General features: G+C 43.1%; 1 protein-coding gene across 1 annotated transcript in view; it reads right to left on the bottom strand.

The window, feature by feature from the left end:
- Positions 1–26,851, bottom strand: part of LOC138783756 (sodium channel protein type 5 subunit alpha-like) — a 317,116-nt gene that overhangs the window by 107,448 nt on the left and 182,817 nt on the right. The window contains exons 15-16 of the mRNA XM_069958852.1: positions 18,090–18,272; positions 17,612–17,968 (exon numbers count right to left, since the gene is read on the bottom strand). Coding sequence (XP_069814953.1) covers positions 17,612–17,968; positions 18,090–18,272 — 540 coding nt within the window. The remainder of the gene's footprint in view (positions 1–17,611; positions 17,969–18,089; positions 18,273–26,851) is intronic.

The raw sequence follows: 26,851 nt of genomic DNA, 5'->3' as shown, positions 1-26,851 counted from the left end.
ACATTTTTTACTTCACTTTTGTGTACATTATTATGTGGGCTGCTATATTGCCTGGGTTGTTCTTAACAGCATTTAGTGACATGCTTTACAGCAAGACTCATGGACATAGATGACAATAGACAGACTCTGTTCCCTTGAGATGAACATAAAACATCAGTAAGCGTGCTCTGTGACCTTTGAAAAGGTCATTCTACAGGGAGCTGCTATAGTCTTGTATTGATGCTATCTATTTACTGGTGTCACATGACGCTGCAATGCTGTACAGATTACTTTAGAGCACCCTCTTCTCATTACCACAGACAACAGAAAGTCTCAGCTTAGTTTAAGCCCCACTGGTGAGAAAGAAAACTGCAAGATTTTAGTATTATTTTATAATATAGAAAGAAAAAGGGAAATTTTGGAAAAAAAAATTCACCAAAAATTCTTTAAAAATATGTTTAACATAAAAATATTTAGGCAATAAGTTGTTTTTTGATGACATATTCCCTTTAAGACTCTGTTCCTATCTTTTGCTGAAAAAAAAAAAGTACACCATGATGGAACCCAATGGACCTTAAGATAAGTCATTGTGGTCTGTTGAGCCCAAGGTGTCCTATGATGGACAGAACTAAAATGTAACAGATCTAAATGCAGTATTCCAAAGTAACCAATAGGATCACTTATTTAATCTATAACCTACACTAGAGTAACAGAGAACTACAATCTGATTGGTGGCTTTAGATATAAGCCGCTGTTTTGTTTTGTTTTTTTCTACAGAAGTTCATAGGACTTTTTCTGTATTTTGTAAAATTTTAATAAAATTTTGTTTCTTTGTATTAAAAAAAAAACATTTTTCAACTTCTCCATACTCCGATTACTTCATAGTCTCTCTAAGTTTTCTCTCAGATTCCTTACATTGACAAATGCTCTCTTCGTACTTTGCAAAGGAACAATGCTCACAAAACATTAAGTATAATTGCCGCTACCATGGATAACCTTTATTGTAAAGCGTAGCGAAAAAAAAAAAAAAGACAAGTGAAGTGAAATTGAATGTTGCAGAATCCCTTTTATAACTGCAATACTATGTTCATAGGAAAAAAAAAAAAAAGCCGGAGCCATTCCACCTACTGTAGCCACCAGCTCTGACATACGGCCCGGTAAGTGTTCTGAATCCTATTCAAGAACAGACCGAACAAAGCCTTCAAAAATAGACGTGGCCAGAAATAGAACCGGGAGAGGAAAAATATATTTAATGTCACATATGTTCGGTTTTTTGTACGAGGAAACAAGTAACAAGGCTGAGAACATATTTTCGTGGTGCCACTCTGAGCGAGTGGGAGTGAGTATTCAGACTGAACAAACGGTAATAAGAGAAATGTTTCAAAATGGAGGCTGCATGCTGCTTTCTTTGATCCATAATGCACTGTGCCCCGTGAAGCCTTAATCTGCGGTATTGTACAATAAATTGCTAGGGTGCAGCATGGGGCTTCTGACCAAACTGTAAGCATAACTACATTTTTTGCAGCTTGATACTCATGGGTTGAGTGGGAAATTTACATTGTAATTTTTTTTTCTAGCCATAAAAAAATAAAAAAAAATCCTCATTAGGTGAAAAAGCAGGAAGCATTGACATACAATTAACTTCAACTCTAGATATATACAGGATTTGTGAAAAGCTTCTATAGAAATGTTGTTTGTAACCTTAAAAGGATATTTCTTCCACCGTTGTAAAATTTTTCATTATAGGGGATATTAAAGCGTTACTGTCCTTTAAAGAAAGTTTTAGTCAAAAGTTTAGGTCCATCGGGGTCTCGGCGCTGGGAACTCCTCTGATTTTTAGATATAGCTAGGAGAAGCAAGCGGCAGAGGTCCAACTAACTGATCGTAGGAAATGGGCTCCATAGACTTAGAATTGAGCAGCGCACCAGTGGGAGAAGCGCACAGCCGCATGCTTCACCCAGCTATATCTGACAATCATAGGGGGTCTTAGCTGAGACCTAGACGTTGACATGTCAAAGTTTATTTAACTCTTTTTCCCACCATGATGCACAGTTATGGTGCAGTTAGGGAGGTATAGAGAAGTTGGCTCCTGGCTGCTATCAACAGCCGAGGGTTGCAGATTATATCTGGTATGTAGCGATTTCTGGCTATTTAACTGTTTAAATGCCACTCTCAACTCTAACAGTGTCATTTAGATGTTAGAGTTGGGGTCATTAGTGGTGCAGGGAGTGGTTAGATCTAGGGAGGCTGATCTGTTGCCATGGCAGCCAGAGGCCTACTCTGAGGCTACCTTGCCTCGGCTATAGATAGTGCCTGCCTACAGCAGGCTGTATCAGTGGGGCACCAATCGTAAGTCTGCAAAGAGGACAAAAAAAGTATTTTTCAAATAAAAATTGCAAATACAAATTAACATACTTAGTATCGTCAGCATGTCGAATTATCGGAACTATTAAATGATCATATTCATGATCCCACTTGGTCAATGTCAAAAGCACGAAAAAAGTGAAAGTTGCTGATTTAGCTGATCGCCCCCCCCCCCCCCCCCCCCCCCGCCCCAAAAAAAAAAAAAAAATTAAACAAAACGTTCACTTATATTCATGATGTTAAAGGCTACAGGTAATTAAAAAATTAACCACTCATACAGTCCTTTAGATGAAAAATAAATAGTTATAGGAGGCTGAATAGGGAAATTTTAAGCTGAAAAAAGAAAATCATATGGGTCTTTAAAAAGGTAAGGGGGAAAAAAGAGACAAAAAAAAGGAAAATTGGGTTAAATAATAGTAATTCTTGTTCAATATTAGTAATAATTTATTTAAATAACACCAACATATTCGGTAGCATTTGACAGAGAAGAATTAAAGGGGTACTCTGGCACTCTGACAATCTTTTTAAATAATGCTGCCTTTATATACAACATAATAAAGCTGCTATTCTTACCCCCACCCCAGTGTCCTCCTGTGGCGTCTCTGTGTCCACCACTTCCAATAAGAACTAGTTTTGGCAGTGACAGCCCGCTCAGCCAATCACTGGTTGCAGCGCTGTCCTGTCTGTGGCGGAGGACCTGAAGACGCTGCAGGAAGACACCTGGGGAGTGTGGTGAGGTAAGGATGAGATGTTTATTATGTTGTATATAAGGGAAGTACTATATAAAAGTGCTGGAGTACCCCTTTAACTTCTCAACAACGCTGTTCAATACATACACTATGCTATACATCTTTATTAGAATATGATTTTTATATGCGCTGCACATAGATGAAGAATATGTAAAGGTCACAACTCTGGGGCTGCCATGTAAGATGCTGCATATCGTATAGAGTCATCCATGATTAGATGATTTTTTTTTCTTTAATCCAATTTTCCCCAAAGGCCAAGCTTTGTGAATGAAGATGAACTGTAATACTAGACATGAACATGATTTTTTTTTTTTATATCTCAATTTACGATGTTTACTTACATTTATGTTTCTTTTTGTTTAGTTTTCTCCCCCTACAGTATCCCTTTAAGAGAAGTTGCCTGTTTTGCATGGCACATATGTGCATCATCTTGTAAGTGGTAATGGAAATATGTCACCGTACCCCTGGCTGATTGTACAATGGTGTGACTATATAAATAGCCTATAATTATTGTGTAGAATCGCATAAAAATGGATTGATAGAGGTTAAAAACTTTCACTCTCCCATTCACCATTTTGAACATAATTGCTTTTGGATAAAATGAGGGACAAAATTGCTTCCCCTTAGCACTTTTTGTCACAGCGATACAATTAATGCAATCTTCCAAATGTCACTAATTCAAGGATGCACATTTTTTTCTCCCTATTCAGACAGTGACTCATGTTTTGTTGTGGCGCATTCAGACACCAGTATCAAAGAAATTACAAGACTTCAAACAGGAGCGATAATAACTCTACTCCGTTATTAGATTCCATCAGGGGTCTTCCACTTTGCCCCATCGGAAAAAAAAATAAAAATAAAACCAAGATGGAACTGATATTACATTTTGTTTAAAAATAAAAAAAGGTGATTACAACTGACTACTTGGGAGCTGTTTAAAGGAGAACTCCAAGCAGGAATGGGGCGGGTGAAAAAATAACATCCACTTACCTCCTCAGCTCCAGTGTTGGAGCTCACACTCCACCGCTCTAGTCCCCAGCCACTTCCTGGTCCAGAACCTGGGACGTGACGTTGCAGGCTCACTCAGCCAGTCAACGGCAGAGACTGTACAATGCTAAAGCCGCTGACTGGTTGATGGGACTGCCATGTCACGTCCCAGGTTCCATCTATAGAACAAGAAGTGGCCAAGGACCGGGGGACCAAAGCGGCAGAATGAGGGCTCAAGTTCTGGAGCCGGAAAGGTAGGTTGATGCTATTTTGATAGATGTTTACAGCTACACAAGATAAATAGTTTCCCAATATTCATCTCACTACAATCCACTATGGACGTGTCTACGGTTTATAGACCCCCTCCGCATATAGACGTCTGGAGGCTGTATGGGCAGGAATAGGTAAAAACATGCACAGAAAACAAGTTCTTGGCCTCTAGACCCTATTGCAGTGGGATGTATAAAAACATTTCAGCACATTCTCTGTTGAAACAAGCACATGGTCCATCCCTGGAGAATTGATTTAATAAGTCTTTCTCACAGTACCGGTCTCCATCCAACAATCTGTCAGAAACTAGTCCCTCAATGTCCTCTCACTTTCTCATAATTAGAGTTCTCACTTTCTAATGAAAAACAAACAAACATGAAGTTAATTTGATACATGCAGGGAGGGGGACTGAGGGCAACTGGAGGTGAAAGCTACATAGTGGGCAGTGTATGAAACTGATCAAGTATAAGCAGGGGTGGGATTCGAATATTTAACAAAAGGTTCATTATTTGATGACAGATGGCACACCGTAAAATTACTTCCACCTTAATAACTAAATATGGTATATACAATTTTCCAGCTGAGGTTAAAGGGGTTATCCAGCGTGGGGGCTATTCTTAGATCTGGCCGGGGAGAAGGTAGCTGAAAGAAAAGACGGGATCCCGCCTCCTTCACTGACTGGCTGAGCGGACCTGAGACGTCACGTCTCGGGCCCGCATCAGACACCCGGAAGCGGCCGGGAACCGGGCACCGGAGCGCAGCTATGCGGGACCAGCCGCTGGAATCGGGGAGGTGAATGGACGTCTTTACTTTCAGCCACCTCCTCCCTGGCCAGATGTAAAAATAGCCCCCATGCTGTATAACCCCTTTACAGGAGACCTCCGGACAGGACCACTTTTTTCAAAATGCACGGGAAAGGGGAGGGTGAAAAAAACAACATCCACTTACCTCCCTGGCTCCCACGTATTTAGCCGATCTGGTCATTTCCGGGTCTAGAGATGGACTTGTGACGTGATATTGCACCTGCTCAGCCAGTCAACAGCAGAGGAGGGACACCACTACAACCAGTGATGTCTCATGCCAAGTATGGTCTCTAAACCAAGAATCGACCAGAGACTGGAGCAGCCAAATGTGAGCACCAGCGCCGGAGCCGGGGAGGTAAGTGGAAGAAATTTTTTTTTATCCACCCCCACCCTAAGCATTTTGAAAAATGTGGTCCTGTCCGGAGTTCTCCTTTAACAAAGTTTTTACCAAGTGAAACTACAGCTCCCAATATGACCTGAATATGTGTAAAGATATCTGTGGAGTTCTTGTTTCACCCATCATTGCCTACAACAGGATTGCTTACACCACCAGGCAAAGATTTTTTAAATGTATGTGCGTCTTAAGGATACAGTTTCAATTAGGTACACTATTCTCCTACCCCTCTCTTATTTTAACAACCGATTTGGGAAAGTGGGGGAGAACTGACTGAATTCAGGGTATTCATTTAATTTGCTCTAAAGGTGCTTTAAAAGGTTGCTGCCTATGTGAATGAATTAACGCAACTAATAAATAATTGTTGTCTCCAAATAGAGGGAAGGGGTTTCCTCCTATTTGGGGCGGCCCGGCCTACTTCCAGTGCTTCAGGCCGGGCCGATGCTTGGTAATAGACCAGCACCATGTGCAGGAACCGGGCCCCGGCCCACAAAAAGGACCGCAACACCGGCAACCCCACATTAGCGCAGGTCTATTTATAGTAAAACCAGAAAAGCGATGTACCGCTGGTACATTCGCTTTAAGTTCCAAAATATGTCTGGTATTAGGAGGTTAATAAAAATTTTAATCCAGATCTTAGAAAATTAGCCCACAATGTACAGTTAAAGGACCCCCCCCCCCCCCAAAAAAAACACAGACACACACAGACACCATACTCACATCCCTCCGGTGACGATCGCCACTCCATTCGCCCGCCGTCCGCCTCACCGTCACCGCCGTCCGCCGTCCAGCGATGTCTCTGATTTCCGGGTCCTGGGGATGGAAAAGGCTGCCAGTGCGCTTGCGCACCGGCAGCCTTTTCATTGGCTGGAGCGCACCACATGGCTTCCAGCAACCTCAGCCAATCAGGGCTGACGAAGCTGGAAGCCATGTAATGCGCTCCAGCCAATGAAAAGGCTGCTGGTGCGCATGTGCACCAGCAGCCTTTTCCGTCCCATTCACTCTCTATGAAGACGCCGAGGAGGAAGAAGACCCGGACCGCCCCCCGGCTCTGACGTCGTCGTCACCAGATGCCGCCCGGGAGAAGAGGACCGTGACGATCGTAATAGGTAATGTATATATTCTTTAACTTCCGGGCGGGGGGGTCGGGGGTCCGAAAGTGGGGGAAGGGGGCCAGACCGGGTATTTAACCACATTACAAAGTTATATAACTTTGTAATGTGTGTTAAATAAGCTAAAAAAAATTTTCGTGGGAGTTGTCCTTTAAGTATGTTAAATATATGAAAGTTCTTCATTTTTAAGAAAAGGCTATATTCACAAATGTCAAGTCGATAAAAATAATCCTCAACCACACAGAGACAGGCAGCATAAAGTTTATTCTAGCAATGTACACATACGAATACGAAATTACCCACCGGAGAAAGCGGCACTAACAGAGTCTCATGAAAATTAGATTTTAAGTTACAAAGTCCAATACTTTCCACAAACTATGTTATAAAAGGCTTTTTTTTAGATGTAGATGTTGAAAGAGTCCTTTGAGTGGTGCTCTGGAAAAGAGTGGTCTGGAGACCCTTTTTATTATTATTATTATTATTAGAGAAATGTGTTAAGGCTTTCATGCTATATTGACAAAAGTACCAATCACTTCATCCCCGCAGAAGTCAATAAAAGTTTAGGATACCTATGAGGACTTTTACTGAAAAGTTTCCTTAAAGGAAGTCTTTGGCAACTGTTTTACAGTTTACTTACGGAAATGGTTTATATGTACTGCTGAACAACTCATTAATAGGGGTGCTGCACCCCGTTGGTCAGTGCCAATAATTGCATTGTGTAGTAGAAGGCGACAATAAGCCGACATGCACGATGTCGGCTGATTGTTGTCTTTTAATTTCTTTCCACATGTTGAAAGAGAAACAAGGAGGATAGCAAGAAAGGTAAGGATTCTTGTCTAATGTCTACAGTTAGGGTTCTGATCTGGTATCGGCCAACTGGAGTCTGGTTTCAGGTCTGAAATTAAAGTACTTCTCAAATATCTAGAATTATATTAGAATTATCTGAAAATTAGGGGTCAGATCTCTAATGTGAAATTGGGAGTTTGGGGTCTGAATATAGGGATCTGATTTGGCGTTTGGTCTGGTCTAGTCTAGGTCTGGTCTAGGGTCTGAAAATAGGGGTCTGGGGTCGGAAGTCTAAAAGAAGTCTTAGAGATCTCACCTGGGTTATGAAATGATGAGTTTGGGGACTAAAATCAGGAGCTTGGTCTAGGTTTTGCAATAATATAGGGGTCTGGTCTGGGGTCTGGACTACTTTAAAGTCTACACTATATTTGTATTGCTTTGTATGTATTTAGCTAAATGTATTACATTTACTTAAAATATTGGACGGTTTATCATTTGCAGCTGGTATGGTTTAAAATACAATGTCAGGAGCACGTTCCAACAGATGAGCTCTCTGACATCTTTATAATACAATAAAATAAAAGTTGATTGTAAAGATGTCCATAGCCTCTGAGTAGCTGATGTTCAACTTAATTTAAAGGGGTACTCCGGGCCAGGGGGTAGTTTTGAGGATTGCCGGGGAGGGGGGTGAAAATTAAAGCCGGAGGTCACTTACCTCCCCCGTTCCAGCGCCGGTGCCCAGATCGCGCCGCCCGGTAGCGGGGTCCTGCCTCGGCCGTTGAATGGCGGCGCGATCCGGGCACCGTTGCTTGAACGGGGGAGGTAAGCGACCACCGGCTTAAATTTCCACCCCCTCCCCGGCAATCCTCAAAAATACCCCCCGGCCCAGAATACCCCTTTAAGAGACTGGACTGAGACCTGCATTTATTTTAGGTGTCTGGAGTCTGCATTATTGGAGGGGACTGGTCGGGGACGGCAATAATTTGGGGGTTTGGTGGTTAAATTCATTTAAGGATTTGGTTTTGGGTCTGAATTCATTTCCGTCACTATAGAGTCTATGGAGGGCTGCAAAAGTGAGGTAACTAAAGATGAATTGGTGGCAAACTCTGCAATGGTCAGGTCATCACCATGGCGGTCTGGGCTGGATGGAGAAGACAAGGAGAGAAGATGTCATAAAAGAATCATAAAAGAATGTCACTTTATAACAATTGGATTTGATTATGTATCGGATATCGGTTTATGTATATACTTGTAATCCACAAAAATATACAGTACATCTCTGTATAGCCTAGACCTGAAACCTGAAATCTTTACAGAACTCCCTATCTCTCTAAAAACCCACAGATATAGAATACAGTGGTACCTCGGTTTAAGAGTAACTTGGATTGAGTGCGCTTTGCAAGAAGAGCTCACAGTTTTTCAAAATATTAACTTGGTTTAAGAGCATTGCTTTGGCTTAAGAGCTCCCTGTACTGGGTTTCCATCCTCTCTATTCCTGCTGTAATGTGCCTGCCCTTACACTCAGCTATACACACTGCTGCTATAATGTGCCTGCACTTACACTCAGCTATACACACTGCTGCTATAATGTGCCTGCACTCACACTCAGCTATACACACTGCTGCTATACTGTGCCTGCCCTTACACTTAGCCATTCACACTGCTGTATAGAAAGGTTTCTGTCACTGCCCTCCTGCCAAGCTAAATGATTCTCACTTTCTCACTTCCTGATTGGTCCATGCTGAACACCCCCTTCCCCCATTGTTGTCATGTGACCACAAAGACCTCTGACAGCAGCCCTGCTTCTCTATTCTAGCCTGTTGTACTACACTACTGCATTATGGGGATCTGCAGTTCCATCCTGTATCTACAAACTGCTGCTGTTTTTTCAGGTTTATGCAGTTACTATACATTATACACCACATGCATATTGCTATACTGTACAGTAACTTATAATATGACATATTTAGCTGTTTCTAGATGTTTGTTTCATGTGCTTTACATGTTATTCAGAATAAAAAATCATTATTTTTGTGGTGTGGAACCAATTGCCACCATTTCAATTATTTCTTATGGGAAAATTTGCTTTGGTTTAAGAGTGGATTTGGATTACAAGCACAGTCCCGGAACGTATTATGCTCATAATCCAAGGCACCAATGTATCTAAACCCCCACTACAGGTAACACAGCTGACGTCCCATACTCCCGGTAGGGTAAAAATTCTGAATTTTATTAACTAAAAATTAGTTTTTGCTCTCCATGCGAATCATTGATTCTGCTTTGTCTCAGCTGCCAATAGTGGTAGGAGAGGCATGAATATAAGCATATGCAAGGTAGCAGGGGAAGCCTCGATTACTGACGTCTAAGTCATTGGCATGCTGTGGTTATTCATTAGAATGTCCAACAGACTTATCAATGGGAGATTGTTTTGTAGGAAGAAATAAATACTTAAATTGATCTCTGGCTTTTTTGAGTACAGTAGAACCATCTGTATTTACCAGCTGCTAAGTGGAGTTAATCTGAAGAAAGGTCTTTGATAAAATAGGATGCCCAAGCGGTAAGCCTAGTTCTCTTTTCATGTGCAATATGTTTAACACCTGTTATTGGCAGTTCTCTAGGCTAGCCGCTGTGCTATTATAATGTTGTTTATTTTTTTTAAGGTTTAACAAGACATCCATTGGTCCTGGGAGTTTAGGAAGTGAAAAGAAATTATGGAATTAAAACAAATGAAATAGAAAATTTATAATAAATAAATGCTAGTCAGCCATGGTCACAAATATATGTGGTGGATAGCATCAGCACATACAGTATATCTGTATAATAGAACTGATGCAGAAGGTCCTTTTTAAAGTGAACGTATCCCATTGACCATCATAACTGTGCATATAGAGAGCTGTCAATCACTGAGTAGGACTGCCAAGACGACTAATTAGCCCAGAATGAACTGTACATACATATATGAAGTTTCCCACAAGACTATATACCAGGTCCTCCCGTTTCACAGCATCCCTACTGCACATATCATGGTCAATGTGGCAGGTTCCCTTTAAAAGGGTGCTGACGTAACTGCATCATACGCGCTATATTTTTTATTTGTTTAAATCAATGTTATACATATGGCCACTGAAATGTGCTTATTTTCTTGCTTAGTTGTGCAACGCGGCCTCCCACTTCTTTTTCTACTCTGGTTAGAGCCTGTTTGTGCTGTCCTCTGAAGGGAGTAGTACACACCGTTGTAGGAAATCTTCAATTTCTTAGCAATTTCTCGCATGGAATAGCCTTCATTTCTAAGAACAAGAATAGACTGTCGAGTTTCAGATGAAAGTTTTCTTTTTCTGGCCATTTTGAGCGTTTGATTGACCCCACAAATGCGATGCTCCAGAAACACAATCTGCTCAAAGGAAGGTCAGTTTTGTAGCTTCTGTAACGAGCTAGACTGTTTTCAGATGTTTGAACATGATTGCACAAGGGTTTTCTAATCATCAATTAGCCTTCTGAGCCAATGAGAAAACACATTGTACCATTAGAACACTGAAGTGATAGTTTCTGGAAATGGGCCTCTATACACCTATGTAGATATTGCACCAAAAACCAGACATTTGCAGCTAGAATAGTCATTTACCACATTAGCAATGTATAGAGTGTATTTGTTTAAAGTTAGGACTAGTTTAAAGTTATCTTCATTGAAAAGTACAGTGCTTTTCCTTCAAAAATAAGGACATTTCAATGTGACCCCAAACTTTTGAACGGTAGTGTATGTATGTATATATATATATATATATATATATATATATATATATATATATATATATACACTCACCGGCCACTTTATTAGGTACACCATGCTAGTAACGGGTTGGACCCCCTTTTGCCTTCAGAACTGCCTCAATTCTTCGTGGCATAGATACAACAAGGTGCTGGAAGCATTCCTCTGAGATTTTGGTCCATATTGACATGATGGCATCACACAGTTGCCGCAGATTTGTCGGCTGCACATCCAAGATGCAAATCTCCCGTTCCACCACATCCTAAAGATGCTCTATTGGATTGAGATCTGGTGACTTTGGAGGCCATTTGAGTACAGTGAACTCATTGTCATGTTCAAGAAACCAGTCTGAGATGATTCTAGCTTTATGACATGGCGCATTATCCTGCTGAAAGTAGCGATCAGATGTTGGGTGCATTGTGGTCATAAAGGGATGGACATGGTCAGCAACAATACTCAGGTAGGCTGTGGCGTTGCAACGATGCTCAATTGGTACCAAGGGGCCCAAAGAGTGCCAAGAAAATATTCCCCACACCATGACACCACCACCAGCAGCCTGAACCGTTGATACAAGGCAGGATGGATCCATGCTTTCATGTTGTTGACGCCAAATTCTGACCCTACTATCTGAATGTCGCAGCAGAAATCGAGACTCATCAGACCAGGCAACGTTTTTCCAATCTTCTACTGTCCAATTTCGATGAGCTTGTGCAAATTGAAGCCTCAGTTTCCTGTTCTTAGCTGAAAGGAGTGGCACCCGGTGTGGTCTTCTGCTGCTGTAGCCCATCTGCCTCACAGTTCGACGTACTGTGCGTTCAGAGATGCTCTTCTGCCTACCTTGGTTGTAACGGTTGGCTATTTGAGTCACTGTTGCCTTTCTATCAGCTCGAACCAGTCTGCCCATTCTCCTCTGACCTCTGGCATCAACAAGGCATTTCCGCCCACAGAACTGCCGCTCACTGGATGTTTTTTCTTTTTCGGACCATTCTCTGTAAACCCTAGAGATGGTTGTGCGTGAAAATCCCAGTAGATCAGCAGTTTCTGAAATACTCAGACCAGCCCTTCTGGCACCAACAACCATGCCACGTTCAAAGGCACTCAAATCACCTTTCTTCCCCATACTGATGCTCGGTTTGAACTGCAGGAGATTGTCTTGACCATGTCTACATGCCTAAATGCACTGAGTTGCCGCCATGTGATTGGCTGATTAGAAATTAAGTGGTAACGTGCAGTTGGACAGGTGTACCTAATAAATGTGAGCTATTGCATTTCTCTGTGTTTTTGTGTGTTTGCAATTTCAGCCATAGCAATGTGCTCCTGCCTAGTGTGAATAGTGTTCCAGAAGACCTGACCAAATTTGTCTTTTTTCTGTGTTCCAGATGGGGGAGTGGCTGCCTCTACTTGGTTGTGGACTCCACCTATCCCACCCAGGTGGTTATTATTTTTGCCAGTATTAGTTGGATCCTGCATGCCCAGAACATAGGCTTATTACATGCCATGCCAATACTGAGCAAAAATACTGTGTGAATACAGCCTTAGGCTATGTTCACACAATGTATGTGTTGTAGAAATCACGGCCGATTCAACAGCGCCCATGGTTTATACAGAACACAAGTTGCATGTGAAAGCATAGAATCCCAGCCGGAGTGTATACACATAGTATACACACTGGCCGGGATCCCTAGCGGCACTGCAAGAAACTGACATGTCAGTTTTCTGCGTCCGCTATTCAGTGAATATCGTCCGCAGAAAAACCTTTCAGTTCACACAATGGAGCGTGCAGCTCCGGCCACACCCTCCATTGTGAGCAGCGGGGAATTCGGATACGGGCGCACACAGATGTGCCCGCATCCAAATTCAGCGGTGGTTAAGATCAGTGGCGGGATGATCTTCACTGACAACGGCCGTTCCGTGACCAGGCTGGGTCACGGAACAGCCGGTGTCTTACACTGTGAGAATATGGCCTTAGTCTGTATACAGCCATACAGTAGACAGCGACACACACGATAAGAAGAAAGAAAATAATAATAAAAAAATTAGCTTTCTTTTCCGAGTCCAAGAAAAAAAAATCTAAAGCCAAAGTAAGCCAAATCTACAACAATACTTACAGTGTGATAATTGAACAGTAGGAAAATCATACCGGACGGCACAGATCACTTTCACCTTCATGTGTTTTTTCAGAGTTACTGACCTTTACTGCGGCTCACTGCTTTTTAGCTTTCGCTATTTCTTTCAAATAAATGATTTTTGAAGCATATTCCATTTTTCTGAGGATAATTTACTTAATTATGAGTTAGATACATTTACACAGACTTGGGTTGCTTGGGGTTGTTGATTTACATTTACCGTAGGCTTAAATTTGTCTACATCCAACAGAATAGTGAACTACGGAGGTGGTGTAGGCGGCTAAGGGATCCAATGAATTAGAAACCTGCAGAGGTGGGGGTCTGGGGAGATTTGCCCAAACTAAGGGTCCTATTACATGGAGCGATAATGTGATCATCACTCTGTGTAATACAACGATCAGCCTATGACAACAATCATCGTCTGATCGAGTCTTTTGTTCCTGACATAAAATTATCGTCCTTCTATGACTGTGTAAAAAAAATAAATAAACTTACACATACCTCTCCGTGGTCGCTGATGTCATGGTAGCTTTGGCCTGCTCCCGATTGCGTCTGAAGTGACAGGCCGCTCATCCAATCACTGACCATTGAACTGTCCCGGTGATTGGCTGAGCAGCCTGTCACTTCAGACACTGCAGGTAGCGGGTCAAAGCGAGCAGGACATCAGGGTGCATGGAGAGGTATGCATAGTTTATTATTTTAAAAGGGCTGTATTTAAAGATGACCACTAGATGTCGCTTTATTATGTGTTTAAGTGTGGAAGCTGCACAGCTAAAGTGTCTCAAAGGGTTATTGTGTTTTTGTACCAGAATTTGTGCAGTAGGATCCTTGCTTTCTTCTGTCCTATCACCTCCTCTCTTTCTGCTCTACTGTTACATTCTTTCCACCCAACTACAGCGCACCTTACACGCTGGATTGGAAGTTAGTCCCTTGGGTAAAGGAGGAGTCGTAGTCAGGATTCTGTGGAGGAAGGACGCAGACCAGATTGCTCTCCACAGTGGTTCTACTTGGGCCCTGGTCCTCTGCTGGGTCCCCCCGTAAAGTGTAGTCTTATTCAGTGCCATGCATGGGTAGGACGCAGTACAGTGCTCCGCTTCAAACTCCTCCCTTATCAACTGTACGCAGCACTATGCAGTACTATAGCCTTTTAGGAGAGGACTAGCCAACAGATAATCTCAACCCACGCTGTGGACTAGGAGTTACAACCGTGAAGGACAGTATCCTCTACAAAAGCCAAAGAGCTAGGAACTGATCTGGGTGGAGCAAAGTTACTGGAAAGTCTATGAACTCCATCTTGCAACGCGAGTGTCAGCCAGGGAACCCTCAGCACTCTGCTCATCCCAGGTAACAAGGTCTGGGGCCTGTGTCACCTATTAGTATGGTTCAGCCAATGCTAGTGGGCATCAGGTGGTGTGAAGACTATAAGCAAGTCAATACACAGGCACAGGTGTTCTCATTCTTCTTCTTCTGAAAGTATTCTTCTCTACACTTCAACATCCCGGCAGAGTACATTACTACTTGGGTTGAGACTCTCACAACACTCTCCTCTCCACTACGCTACCTCAGTACAACTCTACTAACTCTACTACATCCTATTCAGCACTTATCACGCAGATCTGGTGATTCTATGTTCAAGTATTTATTGGAACTTTATTCAGTGTACCTCTCAGCTGTATTACCTGTTACTCAATTGCCAATAGTAAAACAAGTCAACGTCATATAAGGAGTCTGTGATTATTCACTACCACCTGCACAGCATTTACACTGCAACCTTGGGCATCTACCCTTTCTGTGAGTGTGGGTCTTACTATTCGGGAGGGTCACTATACCGCTCTGGCCACCTGTGATAACAACATCCATGACAACACTATCCCAAAGGATTCGGTAGCAACCCGCCAGGACACAGACCACAGAGGAAAAGGGTACAACCTGCCTTACACCTTAAAAACAGGCGTGCCATCACACATGTGTGCCCAACAGGCACTGGCGTCACGTGAAAAAACCCTTAAGGTCCGGCTGTATCTAGGCCATCCACCATAGAAGTGGTGTCACACTTCCATTTAGCAAGTGGCTGGCTGTCCCACCGCTACAACACCATCCGGGGGCTCACCACATGAACACAATGAAATCATTTCTGAGAATGGCCATAGGTTTCCTGCCTATGGATTTTTACTGCTAGCAGTGCACCTTCCTTGACATTACTTATCAGGGGCGTAGTTAGGATTCATGGGGCCCCATAGCAAAAAAATATAAGGGGCCCCCTCCCCTAAGCAAAACACAAAGCACTGTGTGTGTGTATGTATAATATTTATATCTGCTTTACTTCTGGTGTACTGATAACCCCTGACCTCTGGAAGGAGCTCTGCACATTTTCCTTTCCTACTTGATTGCTAGCTGGAGAACAGAGGTCAGGGGTTATCAGAGCAGTGAAACAGAGATCTCTGTCTTCTGCTTGTTAACCCTTTTTTTGTGTTGCAGCATGTAGGTAAACATTGGGTCACTTACACACTGCAATACATAAGTGGTTAAGCAGAAGGACACACGCTCTTACCTTCTCCTCCGGGCCCCCCTCCTGCACGGGCCCCATAGCAACTGCCTACCCTGCCTCTATGATAGCTATGCCCATGTTACTTATCATATTCATGAATTACCATTTGTTATCATTAAAAATAATTCTACCCAAATTTCAAAGCCATCACCTAACCAGGAACATTCTTTAATTTGTTCATGTTACTGTGCATGCAGAGAAAGAGAACTCCATATTTGTTTCCCTGTTTCAATTGTTTTTTTTTTCCAAGTTTGCATTCTGTGGTGTAGGGCGGCACAAAGCCATACCACTACTGCACAGAAGGAACTGGCCAAAAATGAGGCAAGGCCACATGCTAATGAATGCCTTTTGTCACAAACATGATCTTTTCCTAGAATTGCTTGTTAGAAAAACTGTGGTAAAAAAAAAACATGAGTTTTCTGCTCACACAACACCAGGAGAAGGACATTGCGGTTTGAACAAGCACATTCAGTAACATGCATGGGGCTTGGCCTGCATTGTGTGAGAGTTAAAGGGAAACTAGCTTTGGTTTTGGCTGTCCAGGCATGATGGGAGTTGTAGTTTTGCAACAGCTGGAGAGCCAAGGTTCCCAACCTCTGGGATAGACACATCTAACCTTCTGTTATGTCCCTATAGCACATGGGGAGCTTTGGATGACGGTAGTTTCTAGTGATGAGCGAATAGTATTCAATCGAATAGTATGCTATTCACGCTATTCGATTGTGTTTGAATATTCTAATAACGCAGTAAAAATTTGATTTACCCTCCCACCCCCCTGGTGCTTTTCATTTTATTATTGTAAAAAACAATTATATATCTGGTATAGGGCTGTATACTGTGATTGTGGGATAATACCTGTTATCTTTCTACTACTGATTTGCGCAGTCTGCGTCCTGTAAAGGAGTTTAACAGCTCTTTCATTTTATTATTGTAAAAAAACAATGATATATCCGGTATACGGCTGTATACTGTGATTGCGGGATAATACCTGTTATCTTGCTACTACTGATACATACGCAAGTGCGTATCGCTAGACCAAAACGTACACTTCTACTTTACTTTCGTAATTTGTTCGTGAATTTTCAGCGAACACCAACCAATCACAAACATTTTCTTTTTGTTCTTTTGTCCTAACCGAACATTGGGATATTGGCTCATCACTAGTGTTAGATGCAGCCAGGCATGCTTCCTCTGCTGTCCTATATGCATTCCAGAGGTGTTGGTACATTTCCTGGGGTGTCATTGGGCACTTGGTGACCCCCTAGTGGTCGAATATTGATTTCAAGTTCCCAAGTATTTTTCTCCCATAGACTATAATGGGATTCGATATTCGTTTGTGAATCTTTTACAGCATGATATCAGCAAAAAAAAAATTTGAATGAATATTACAAACTTGCTTTATTTCTACTGTTGATTTAGATTTTGAAAGTTATAATGATAGGGACACTTTAAATGTCACCATAATGTTAAATAATGGAAGGAACAGGAAAACTGGTGACATCACTGATACAGCCTAGAGACAAAATAAAGAGGTTTCATTCCAGGTTTTTGCCATTTTGATGGCATAAATAACTATGCATTTTTGCCAAGTGATAGGAACTCCCATGGGAACCCCAACAGAGTGTCTAAATGCACATGTGAAAAGGAATAATCAGAAATGCAGCCATTATACACAAGACATGATAACCATCTAGAGATAACCGTTTAGTTAAAATATTGTTACTTACCACTAGGTTTCCTATAACCATAACAAGCATGAAGACTAGAATGCACAGGGGTTGGCCACTAACTTCCATGCAATCCCACATGGTCTCAATCCATTCTCCACACAAAACCCGAAACACAATGAGGAACGAATGAAAAAAGTCATTCATGTGCCATCGTGGCAATGTGCAATCTTCACTGATCTTACAGACACAATCCAGATAGTTCCGTCCAAACAACTGGACTCCCACAACAGCAAAAATAAAGACGATGATGGCCAGAACAAGGGTTAGGTTCCCAAGAGCGCCCACAGAATTGCCAATGATTTTGATGAGAGTGTTTAACGTCGGCCAAGATTTTGCCAATTTGAAAACTCGAAGCTGGAAATAAAAAGAAGAACAGGTTATGTAACAAGATAGACTGAGAAGAATAATATGGGCAATGTATGAAATGAAAAATGACCGTATAACTTTATACTACAGACAGAGGAAAAGAGCTTACCAGTCGGAAAGAACGCAAAACTGACAGGTTTCCCATACTGGCGAGACTGGATAAACAGAATTCCAATAAACTCAATATGACAATGATGCTATCAAAAATATTCCATCCCTGCTGGAAATAGTAGTAAGGATCTAAGGCAATGATTTTGAAGACCATTTCGGCTGCAAAAATACCAGTGAAAACCTGTAAACGAAACAGTGGAAGAGTCAAAAAGGTCAAAACAATGAAATACATAAAAAAGAAAAACTTTCTGTTTTGATATGTTTTCTTAAAAAATGCTTTTTTTGTATGGTTTTGTCTTGCATCTTTAGGCTAGGTTCAAACTATGTTAAAACAACGTCCGTATTTCATAACAACGGCAGTTCATAACATACAGCCATTGTTTTTAATTACATTTTATATTAAATACTTATGTATATATATATATATATATATATATATATTTATGTTTTATGTCTGTATTACCTCATTTATTATATAAGTGCCTAGCCTTGAGGCACTTATGTGCATCTTCCTTTATTTCTTTCAGCGGTATAGGAAAGCTTAGGTGAACCTCGGCAGTCACTATATTAATTTCACTTAAGCAGTTAAACTCACATTATTCTTTTTCCATTTTAAGTTTATTTTACTTACCTGCAATTCAAATTGGTTCCCACGTGGGTTTTTTTGGGGGTCATATTGAGGTCAAATAAGGGCCATACTGCAATCAATGCAGAATATGATCGTTATTTGACCTCAAAATGAAGGCCATCCAAAAAAAGACATAGTAGGAACATAGCCTTACAATGTAGGTATAGGATGAAAATTCGTTGAGCTATATGTGCATTTGTGTGCTAATAGAGAACGTTGTCAATCACTGAGAACGGCCACCTACTTGACTACTCATCCTGGAATGAGCAGAGATTTACGGGAGTAAATGACAAGTTATCCTGGAATGTTTCCCAGAAAACTAAATATAAATGTCCTCAGCACTTCCCGCTTTATAACATGATGTCTACATATCAGACTGCATTCCATATGACAGGTTCCCTTTAAAGGGAACCAATCAGCACAATTGTGCTGATATGGTTCCCAGTAGCACAGTATATAGATCTACTGTGCAGCTTGCGGAGCATACCAGCTGTGGCTGCAGCAGTAGCGGCAACTAGTTGTCTGGACGGGGATTGTCTGGACTAGTTGCCTGTCAGAAAGCAGTACGTGGATGATTGACAGGCAGAGGGGCGACTAAAGAGTCTCTCTGCCTGTCAATCATGCTGACAGGCAGAGAGCCGTAACTAGTCACAGGTGGCTCCCCACCCAGATGACTAGTTGCCATCCCTCTCCCGGCCTTGCACAGCTTAATAAAACATCTTTTTCCCCATTGTAAAGCTAAAGCTATCTAGGACTTGAAAATGGAAAATATTTCAAAGGTGAAAAAAAGGAGCCTTTTGAATTTCAGTTTTGGGCAATCCCTGCTTGTAGGAAGGGTCCAATAAAAAAAAAAGCAGATCACAATAAGCTCTCCTGCTTGCACCCCCCAGGCTTCAGCTGTAATCTCTGGAAATTTTATGGTAGTTCAGGCGAAGATGTACAGGTTTCCTCTAGCGCCACCACAGCAGAAAATAAGCATGACACAGTGCCAAGTCAGATCAATAGGCAGCCAGTGATGACGGAGAGGACAGGTCCTCCAGACCAGAGACAATCCTTGTAACACGCTTTGGCTGTCCAGGCATGATGGAAACTGTAATTCTGCAACATCCGGAGGACAGAAGGTTCCCCATCCCTGATTTAGATTAACAATTTTTCATAGGTTACAAAAGTTTCCCATTTGTGAACCCTCCACATTGTTTGTCATTTTACAGTCACCATAGTACGTCTGCGATGGTCAAACCAATGGAGTCACATTCTGTCAATCTTCATTCTCTCTGCATATTTAGTTTGTCGAAAATTTTACTATTCAACCTTTGGGATGGCCTGAAGAATCATTGCCCTGAGGCCTAAATGAATATAGCATTGATTTTGTAAAATAGGGGCACAAATGGGTTCACATATTGGTTTCCCTCTCTCATACGAATTGGCCTAGCTATTCCTATGCCAGGATATGATGTAATTCCAGGCAACATCACAGATATGGCAGCTCCCAGAGGAATAGCGGAGAAGCTTCCAGGGGCTAAATAAAGCTGAACGAGCCATTCTCTTGTCTAAGAGCAGCTACTTACTATATGAACTTTTGAAATGTTGCCTGGAACAAGTTAAGTGGTGTGTTCTTTTATGCTTTTTATTCCCCTTCATCTAGATAATGCATTGTCAATAACAAGTCTGCCCTTCGATCGCCCATGTTTTAAATGCAGTTTACAATTACTGTAAACAAGCGAGAGCCTCTGGGAACACACTGACTCTAGGGTGCACGTATCCTAACTTCCTTGGCACTGCGCTCGCATTGTACACAAGAGCGCCATGCGCAGTCATTTCAGGTTCTTCTTTTATCATTGAAATCATCAAATAAATGGAAATCACTTAGCCCAGACACAAATCTGATTCAGGCAATAGTCTAATTATTTCTATATATACTCTATTATGAAGCCCCATGTGAGATCACTTAACATCCAATTGCCTACAGTATCTATCTTTACTGTAAGACAGAATCCCTTTGAGTTTCAGGATATATCAGTTATTCAGTTCGGTCTTCCTGGATTCTTGATTTTTTATATGTTCATCAAAGGACACTACTAGAATTTAAGATTATTTTTAGGGGTACTACAGCTTAAAGGGGTTGGCCACTTTATGGTAAAATTGTTTTGTGTGCAGTGTATTCACATTACTTACTGACAGCAGCTCCCTGTGTACCCCATTGAGCTTAAATCTGATTCCCCTCCTCCAGGCTGTGCTGTCCTGCTCTGTGGTGAGTCTGTCCATATGATGGCCGACATGGAGGAGCATGTGACTATGCCCCGCCTCCAGTGTCCTCCTCAGTCTCAGTGGTGGACACTGGGGGGGCGGGACATGGTCACATGCTCCTCCATGTGAGCCATCTTATGGACAGACTCACCACAGAGCAGGACAGCACAGCCTGAAGGAGGGGAATCGGATTTTGGCTCTATGAGGTACACAGGGAGCTGCTGTCAGTATATACAGTGACTACACTTACTAATACAGAACACTGAACAATTTTACTGTAAAGTGGCCAACCCCTTTAATAAACACTCATTCTGCTGCAGTGTCCCAGAACATGCAGACTACTACTCCTATTATGGCCATTTCTCTTGCTGTGTCAATGCCTGTTCTGGTAAGTGTTTGCACTGCAACTGCTGCTGGTTTTCCCCTAGTATTCTCTGGTATTGTGCATTTTCATGTGTATTCTCATGTATTCCTGTGTATTATTACAGTGTACAGTGGTATGCAAGGCTGTTGATCACGTGACCTGTAACCATGGTTCCTCCAATGGCTGACTAGCTCTGGCCAGGAACAACCATGTGACCTCCCACTTCCTCCTAACAAGTTAGTCTTCCCCCTGCTTCCAAGCAAGGAGGATGTGTGTCGTCCCTCTCCTGCCTCAGAGGAGTTGGGCTTCTTCTCTGCAGCTCCCACTTCACCACTAGAAGTGTGGATCGAGTGCTCTGCTATATTCAAGTCTTCGGCTGTATCTGCCTGCTCAAGTGTCCGGAGTCTTCTCTCTCATCTGGGTGTCATTCCGTTATCTCTCCTCATCGCTACAAGGATTCACAGCAAGTATTATTCTCAAGCTAATCCACCCAGCAACGCTATTTCTCTCATACTCCTACTCCCATCATCCGGCACGTATTCTCACAGCCTATGCAGCACCACTCCTGCTTTATTTGTCAAAGCCTGCTATATACCCGGTTGCATCCTGACAGAACTGTTGCTACTAGTTACTTCATCTATAATAAAACCGCTGTTACTGAACCCTGGCATTGGTGTCCACTAACTGGTGCCCTGACTAAGTGCAGCGAAGAATCGCATGCCCATCATCACCCGCAGATTCCACAGACCGGCTCTACAGCTGTGCCGCCCTCAGGCCTATACCGTGACAAGTATACACCCTGCAGCTGCCCCGGTCATTGCCCGCTCATAACACCAGCACTGCGGAAGTGGCCCCCAGGGGCCAGGGCATCGCATTTTTGGCGTCACGAACAGGATCTACCCGCCACGCGGTGTACCAGATCTACAGTTTAATATCGTCTCCAGAGACTGTGCTAAAATTGCCATGGGAGTTCTGATAACTGAGTCGCTGCACGGCTGGGACTGTACACAAAATGGCCGCTTCTTGCTGTTATTTCTACCTGCGCCATCCCCCAGTGACGAGGGGGTTAACTGCCATGCGGCCGAGAAGCGGGAATTGCTTGGCGCCATTGATAATGACTGTGTCTCTCCTGATTGGCCGGCCGCTTCCACTGACGTCATTGTTGCTGGGCAGACTTTGGAGCCTGATCCTCCAGCCTGGCGCTCCTCCCCTTCCTGCTACAAGTTCCGGCCAGTGGAACGCAAGATGGCGGCCTATGAAGAGCACCTGCCTGCGGCCCCAGCGCTTGTGATGCCTACACTGCCTGAGAGTCTGCCTCTGCTCAATCCTGCGTGCCTGCTAATGCCGCCACCCTCCGACAGCGATATCAGTTGGGGCTCTACACCAGTCTCCAACGGTCCAGAGGAAGAGCCTGTCTCCATCGCCAGCGTCTCACCGGGATCTCGTTGCTCCAGCACTCCCGAGGTTGCCTTCTCCACAGGAGGATCGACCTCGCCAGAAAACGATGGATCCGTGAGTACCGGGGTTCCGGGCGCCCCTCTTCCTGCCTCTAGCCAGGGGGATAACTTTAAGGCCACCGGCTACGCCAGTCCCTGGAGGCTCCCCGGGCCCGAGTCACCATCCCTGCCTCAGTGGGTGTTTGGGGACGACCCGGTTATCAAGAAGTTGGCGGATGAGATCAAGCAGTCCCTAACCTTGCTACCTCCGGTGGCTAAAGCCCCCCTCACCATGGCTACTACGGTGACTTCCCCTACCACTGCCGTGGCTAAAGCTGCGACCACCACCGCTACCTACCATGTGGCCCCTACTGTCTCTCCTGTGACCACAGTAGCCCCTACTGTCTCTCCTGTGACCACCGTGACCCCTAGCCTCGTGGTCACAACCGCAGCAGATGATGCTCCTGCTCCGGCTTCCTCCCGGTATTATCCCTGGGAGAAAAAGAGGGGTGCCACTTGGGGTCCTCCAGGACATTTCTGTTAAATGTCCTCCCAAAGGCTGAGTGCTATGACTGTTTATTTTTGTGTGATTTCACCGTTCCAGTTCCTGCAACGTTCAAGGTTCGTGCCTGGTCCTCCTGACCAAGTTCCCTGTACTAACCAGCCATGAGCTGATGGACACTTACAATAACAAAAAGTTCTCTAGTGCCTGTCCCAGAGCCTTTTACATGGACGATGTCTAATTGCCTAAAAGAGACTCTACCTAACAGAGACACTTAACCCATTCCTTCCTAATGCACTTTCCTGTGATTGTGTGTTCCACACAGGGTATTATTGCACTTATTTCATTATTGCATTTTTCTCTACTATTGCATTCCAGTGTTATCGAAATCTTTGTATTTCCTCCTCTGAGTAAGCACAAGGTTACATAGATTGCCTCAGAGTAGAGTGCCTCTTTTGTAAAACAGTATATTTTTCAGTGTCTAAGTCAGATAGCTCCTCCTCTGAGTAAGAGAAGTCAGGTTACATATACCTCAGAGAAAGTCCAGTTTATGTAGGAGTGTATTGTCTCATCCAGTCTCATTATTGTGTATTATTATCATATCTATAGCTGGAAAGATTTAGTTGAGCCAGTTCGTATGCAGATTTTTCTCAGATTTTCATTCAGATTTTTCTCAGATTTTCATTCAGATTCATGTGAGCCAGTTCTCCTCAAGACCTCGCAGTATTTGTTGTCCCTTGTGTTTCCCTTCCTTTTTGTTTCCAGTATTTGTTCGCCTCTGTCTTGTCCCAACACAGTAGTTATCACACATAGTCTTACCTAATATTCACACTGGTCCATACATATTGCACCTTGGATACCTTTTCGTGTGTTTGGCCTGTGGAGTGCTTGTGTGTGTGATTGAGTGGTATGAAAGGGAGCTCCCCATGTATGTTTGCTTTTATTATTTTGTTCTTTTCTCTTCCAGGTATCCAAGACACTACTCAGACACGCCAAGGTAGTACACAGGTCTTCACGTTCTCCTCCAGTAGGGTAACATATTTAACAGAAAACCTACTGTCTAACTGTCTGGAATATGGAGGGTCACCCGCCAGCAGTTAAGTTGTCCTGGCTTACACGTCAGATGGTTCATGCACTAGCTACCTGGTCGCCAGAGTACGTTAGGCACCCCTAGGTGAAGTCCTGCCACTAGGGTTTCTCATTCTCTCTCTTCTCACCTGTGCCTTGGGCGTGGGAAACACACACCTCATCACACTCACTCTCATCATTCATTCCTGTTGTTTGATTGTCCAGTCTATTCATGTTTGCTGCCTTCTAGATTCGCCGAGGTCGGCTCAAATTTGCTAGGGAGGTATGCAGTGTCCCAGAACATGCAGACTACTACTCCTATTATGGCCATTTCTCTTGCTGTGTCAATGCCTGTTCTGGTAAGTGTTTGCACTGCAACTGCTGCTGGTTTTCCCCTAGTATTCTCTGGTATTGTGCATTTTCATGTGTATTCTCATGTATTCCTGTGTATTATTACAGTGTACAGTGGTATGCAAGGCTGTTGATCACGTGACCTGTAACCATGGTTCCTCCAATGGCTGACTAGCTCTGGCCAGGAACAACCATGTGACCTCCCACTTCCTCCTAACAAGTTAGTCTTCCCCCTGCTTCCAAGCAAGGAGGATGTGTGTCGTCCCTCTCCTGCCTCAGAGGAGTTGGGCTTCTTCTCTGCAGCTCCCACTTCACCACTAGAAGTGTGGATCGAGTGCTCTGCTATATTCAAGTCTTCGGCTGTATCTGCCTGCTCAAGTGTCCGGAGTCTTCTCTCTCATCTGGGTGTCATTCCGTTATCTCTCCTCATCGCTACAAGGATTCACAGCAAGTATTATTCTCAAGCTAATCCACCCAGCAACGCTATTTCTCTCATACTCCTACTCCCATCATCCGGCACGTATTCTCACAGCCTATGCAGCACCACTCCTGCTTTATTTGTCAAAGCCTGCTATATACCCGGTTGCATCCGGACAGAACTGTTGCTACTAGTTACTTCATCTATAATAAAACCGCTGTTACTGAACCCTGGCATTGGTGTCCACTAACTGGTGCCCTGACTAAGTGCAGCGAAGAATCGCATGCCCATCATCACCCGCAGATTCCACAGACCGGCTCTACAGCTGTGCCGCCCTCAGGCCTATACCGTGACAAGTATACACCCTGCAGCTGCCCCGGTCATTGCCCGCTCATAACACCAGCACTGCGGAAGTGGCCCCCAGGGGCCAGGGCATCGCACTGCCACCACTGGGTTTTTGACAAGGAAACGGAGGCACAGATTGTCTCACCTGAAAAGAGCTTTTCTATGTGCCACAAAGGAAATTTCCAATAATACCTGTAATCATTGGACTTCTAGGCCACACACTGAAATGCATTCTGAAACCTATGCCCGTAGTGGTCATTAAATACTATGAGGGAGATTTATCAAACATGGTGTAAAGTGAAACTGACTCAGTTGCCCCTAGCAACCAATCAGATTCCACCTTTCATTTTCCAAAGAGTCTGTAAGGAATGAAAGGTGGTTTCTGATTACATTGGGGGAGATTTATCAAAGGGTGTAAAATTTAGACTGGTGCAAACTGGCCACAGCAACCAATCACAGCTCCTCTTTCCTTTTACCAGAGCTGGAAGCTGAGCTGTGATTGGTTGCTGTGGCCAGTTTGCACCAGTCTAAATTCTACACCCTTTGATAAATCTCCCCCATTGAGTTCTATAGATTTCAAAAGAACGATGGCCGTTGTTGTGCACACAGTGCATCAACTATGGACATTCTTCATGGTGGCCGTACAAAATAATGACCATGTCTACTTTTGCTACGGTCGTTGTTTGCCAACAACGGCCATTGAAAGTAGACTGTACACACACTGTGTGGGCAGTTCTGCCAGCTGTAATGTGAATGGAAATCAATGGTTAATGTATTTGCAGTTACACCTATATGGCCAACAGACTTTTATGGGTGTAAAATAATGTTCCTACAACCGATAACGCATTATCAGCAGGAGAAACATTGTTTTACTGTGTGTGAACATGGCCTTATTATTAGGCCTATTTCACACAGGTCTGTGAGGAATAGAGAAGACAATAAATATGCATCAAGTCTCATTTATCAAAATTGTCGGGGAAAAAAAAATACAACAATTACTACTAACACAGTGCTCTCTACTCCCACCTCTGTCCATGGCAGAAACTACCCAGAGCAGTAGAACATCCCTATAAGAAATCTCTCTTGTTCTGGACAGTTCCTGTCACAGACAGAGGTGGCAGCAGAGAGTACCGTGTCAGACTGGAAAGAATGCACCACTTCTTGCAGGACCTACAGCGGGTGATAAGTACTGGAAGATTTGAGATTTTTAGATAGAAGTAATTTGCAAATCTCTATAACTTTTTTGACTCCAGTTCATTTAAAACCTTTTTTTTTTTATCTCTAGAGTACCACTTTTAAACACCACAAAAGCGTTTGCTACTGATATTTAAAATTATAGTAAAAATGTCAGCACTCCGTCCTCCTGGGATCCAGGCAGATAAATGCAAGTACAGCTGTTCT

Source organism: Dendropsophus ebraccatus, chromosome 2 (genome assembly GCF_027789765.1).
Source record: "Dendropsophus ebraccatus isolate aDenEbr1 chromosome 2, aDenEbr1.pat, whole genome shotgun sequence".
NCBI lineage: Eukaryota > Metazoa > Chordata > Amphibia > Anura > Hylidae > Dendropsophus > Dendropsophus ebraccatus.
Note: the sequence above shows the minus strand (reverse complement) of the source record. Positions and strands in the feature narration are given on the sequence as shown.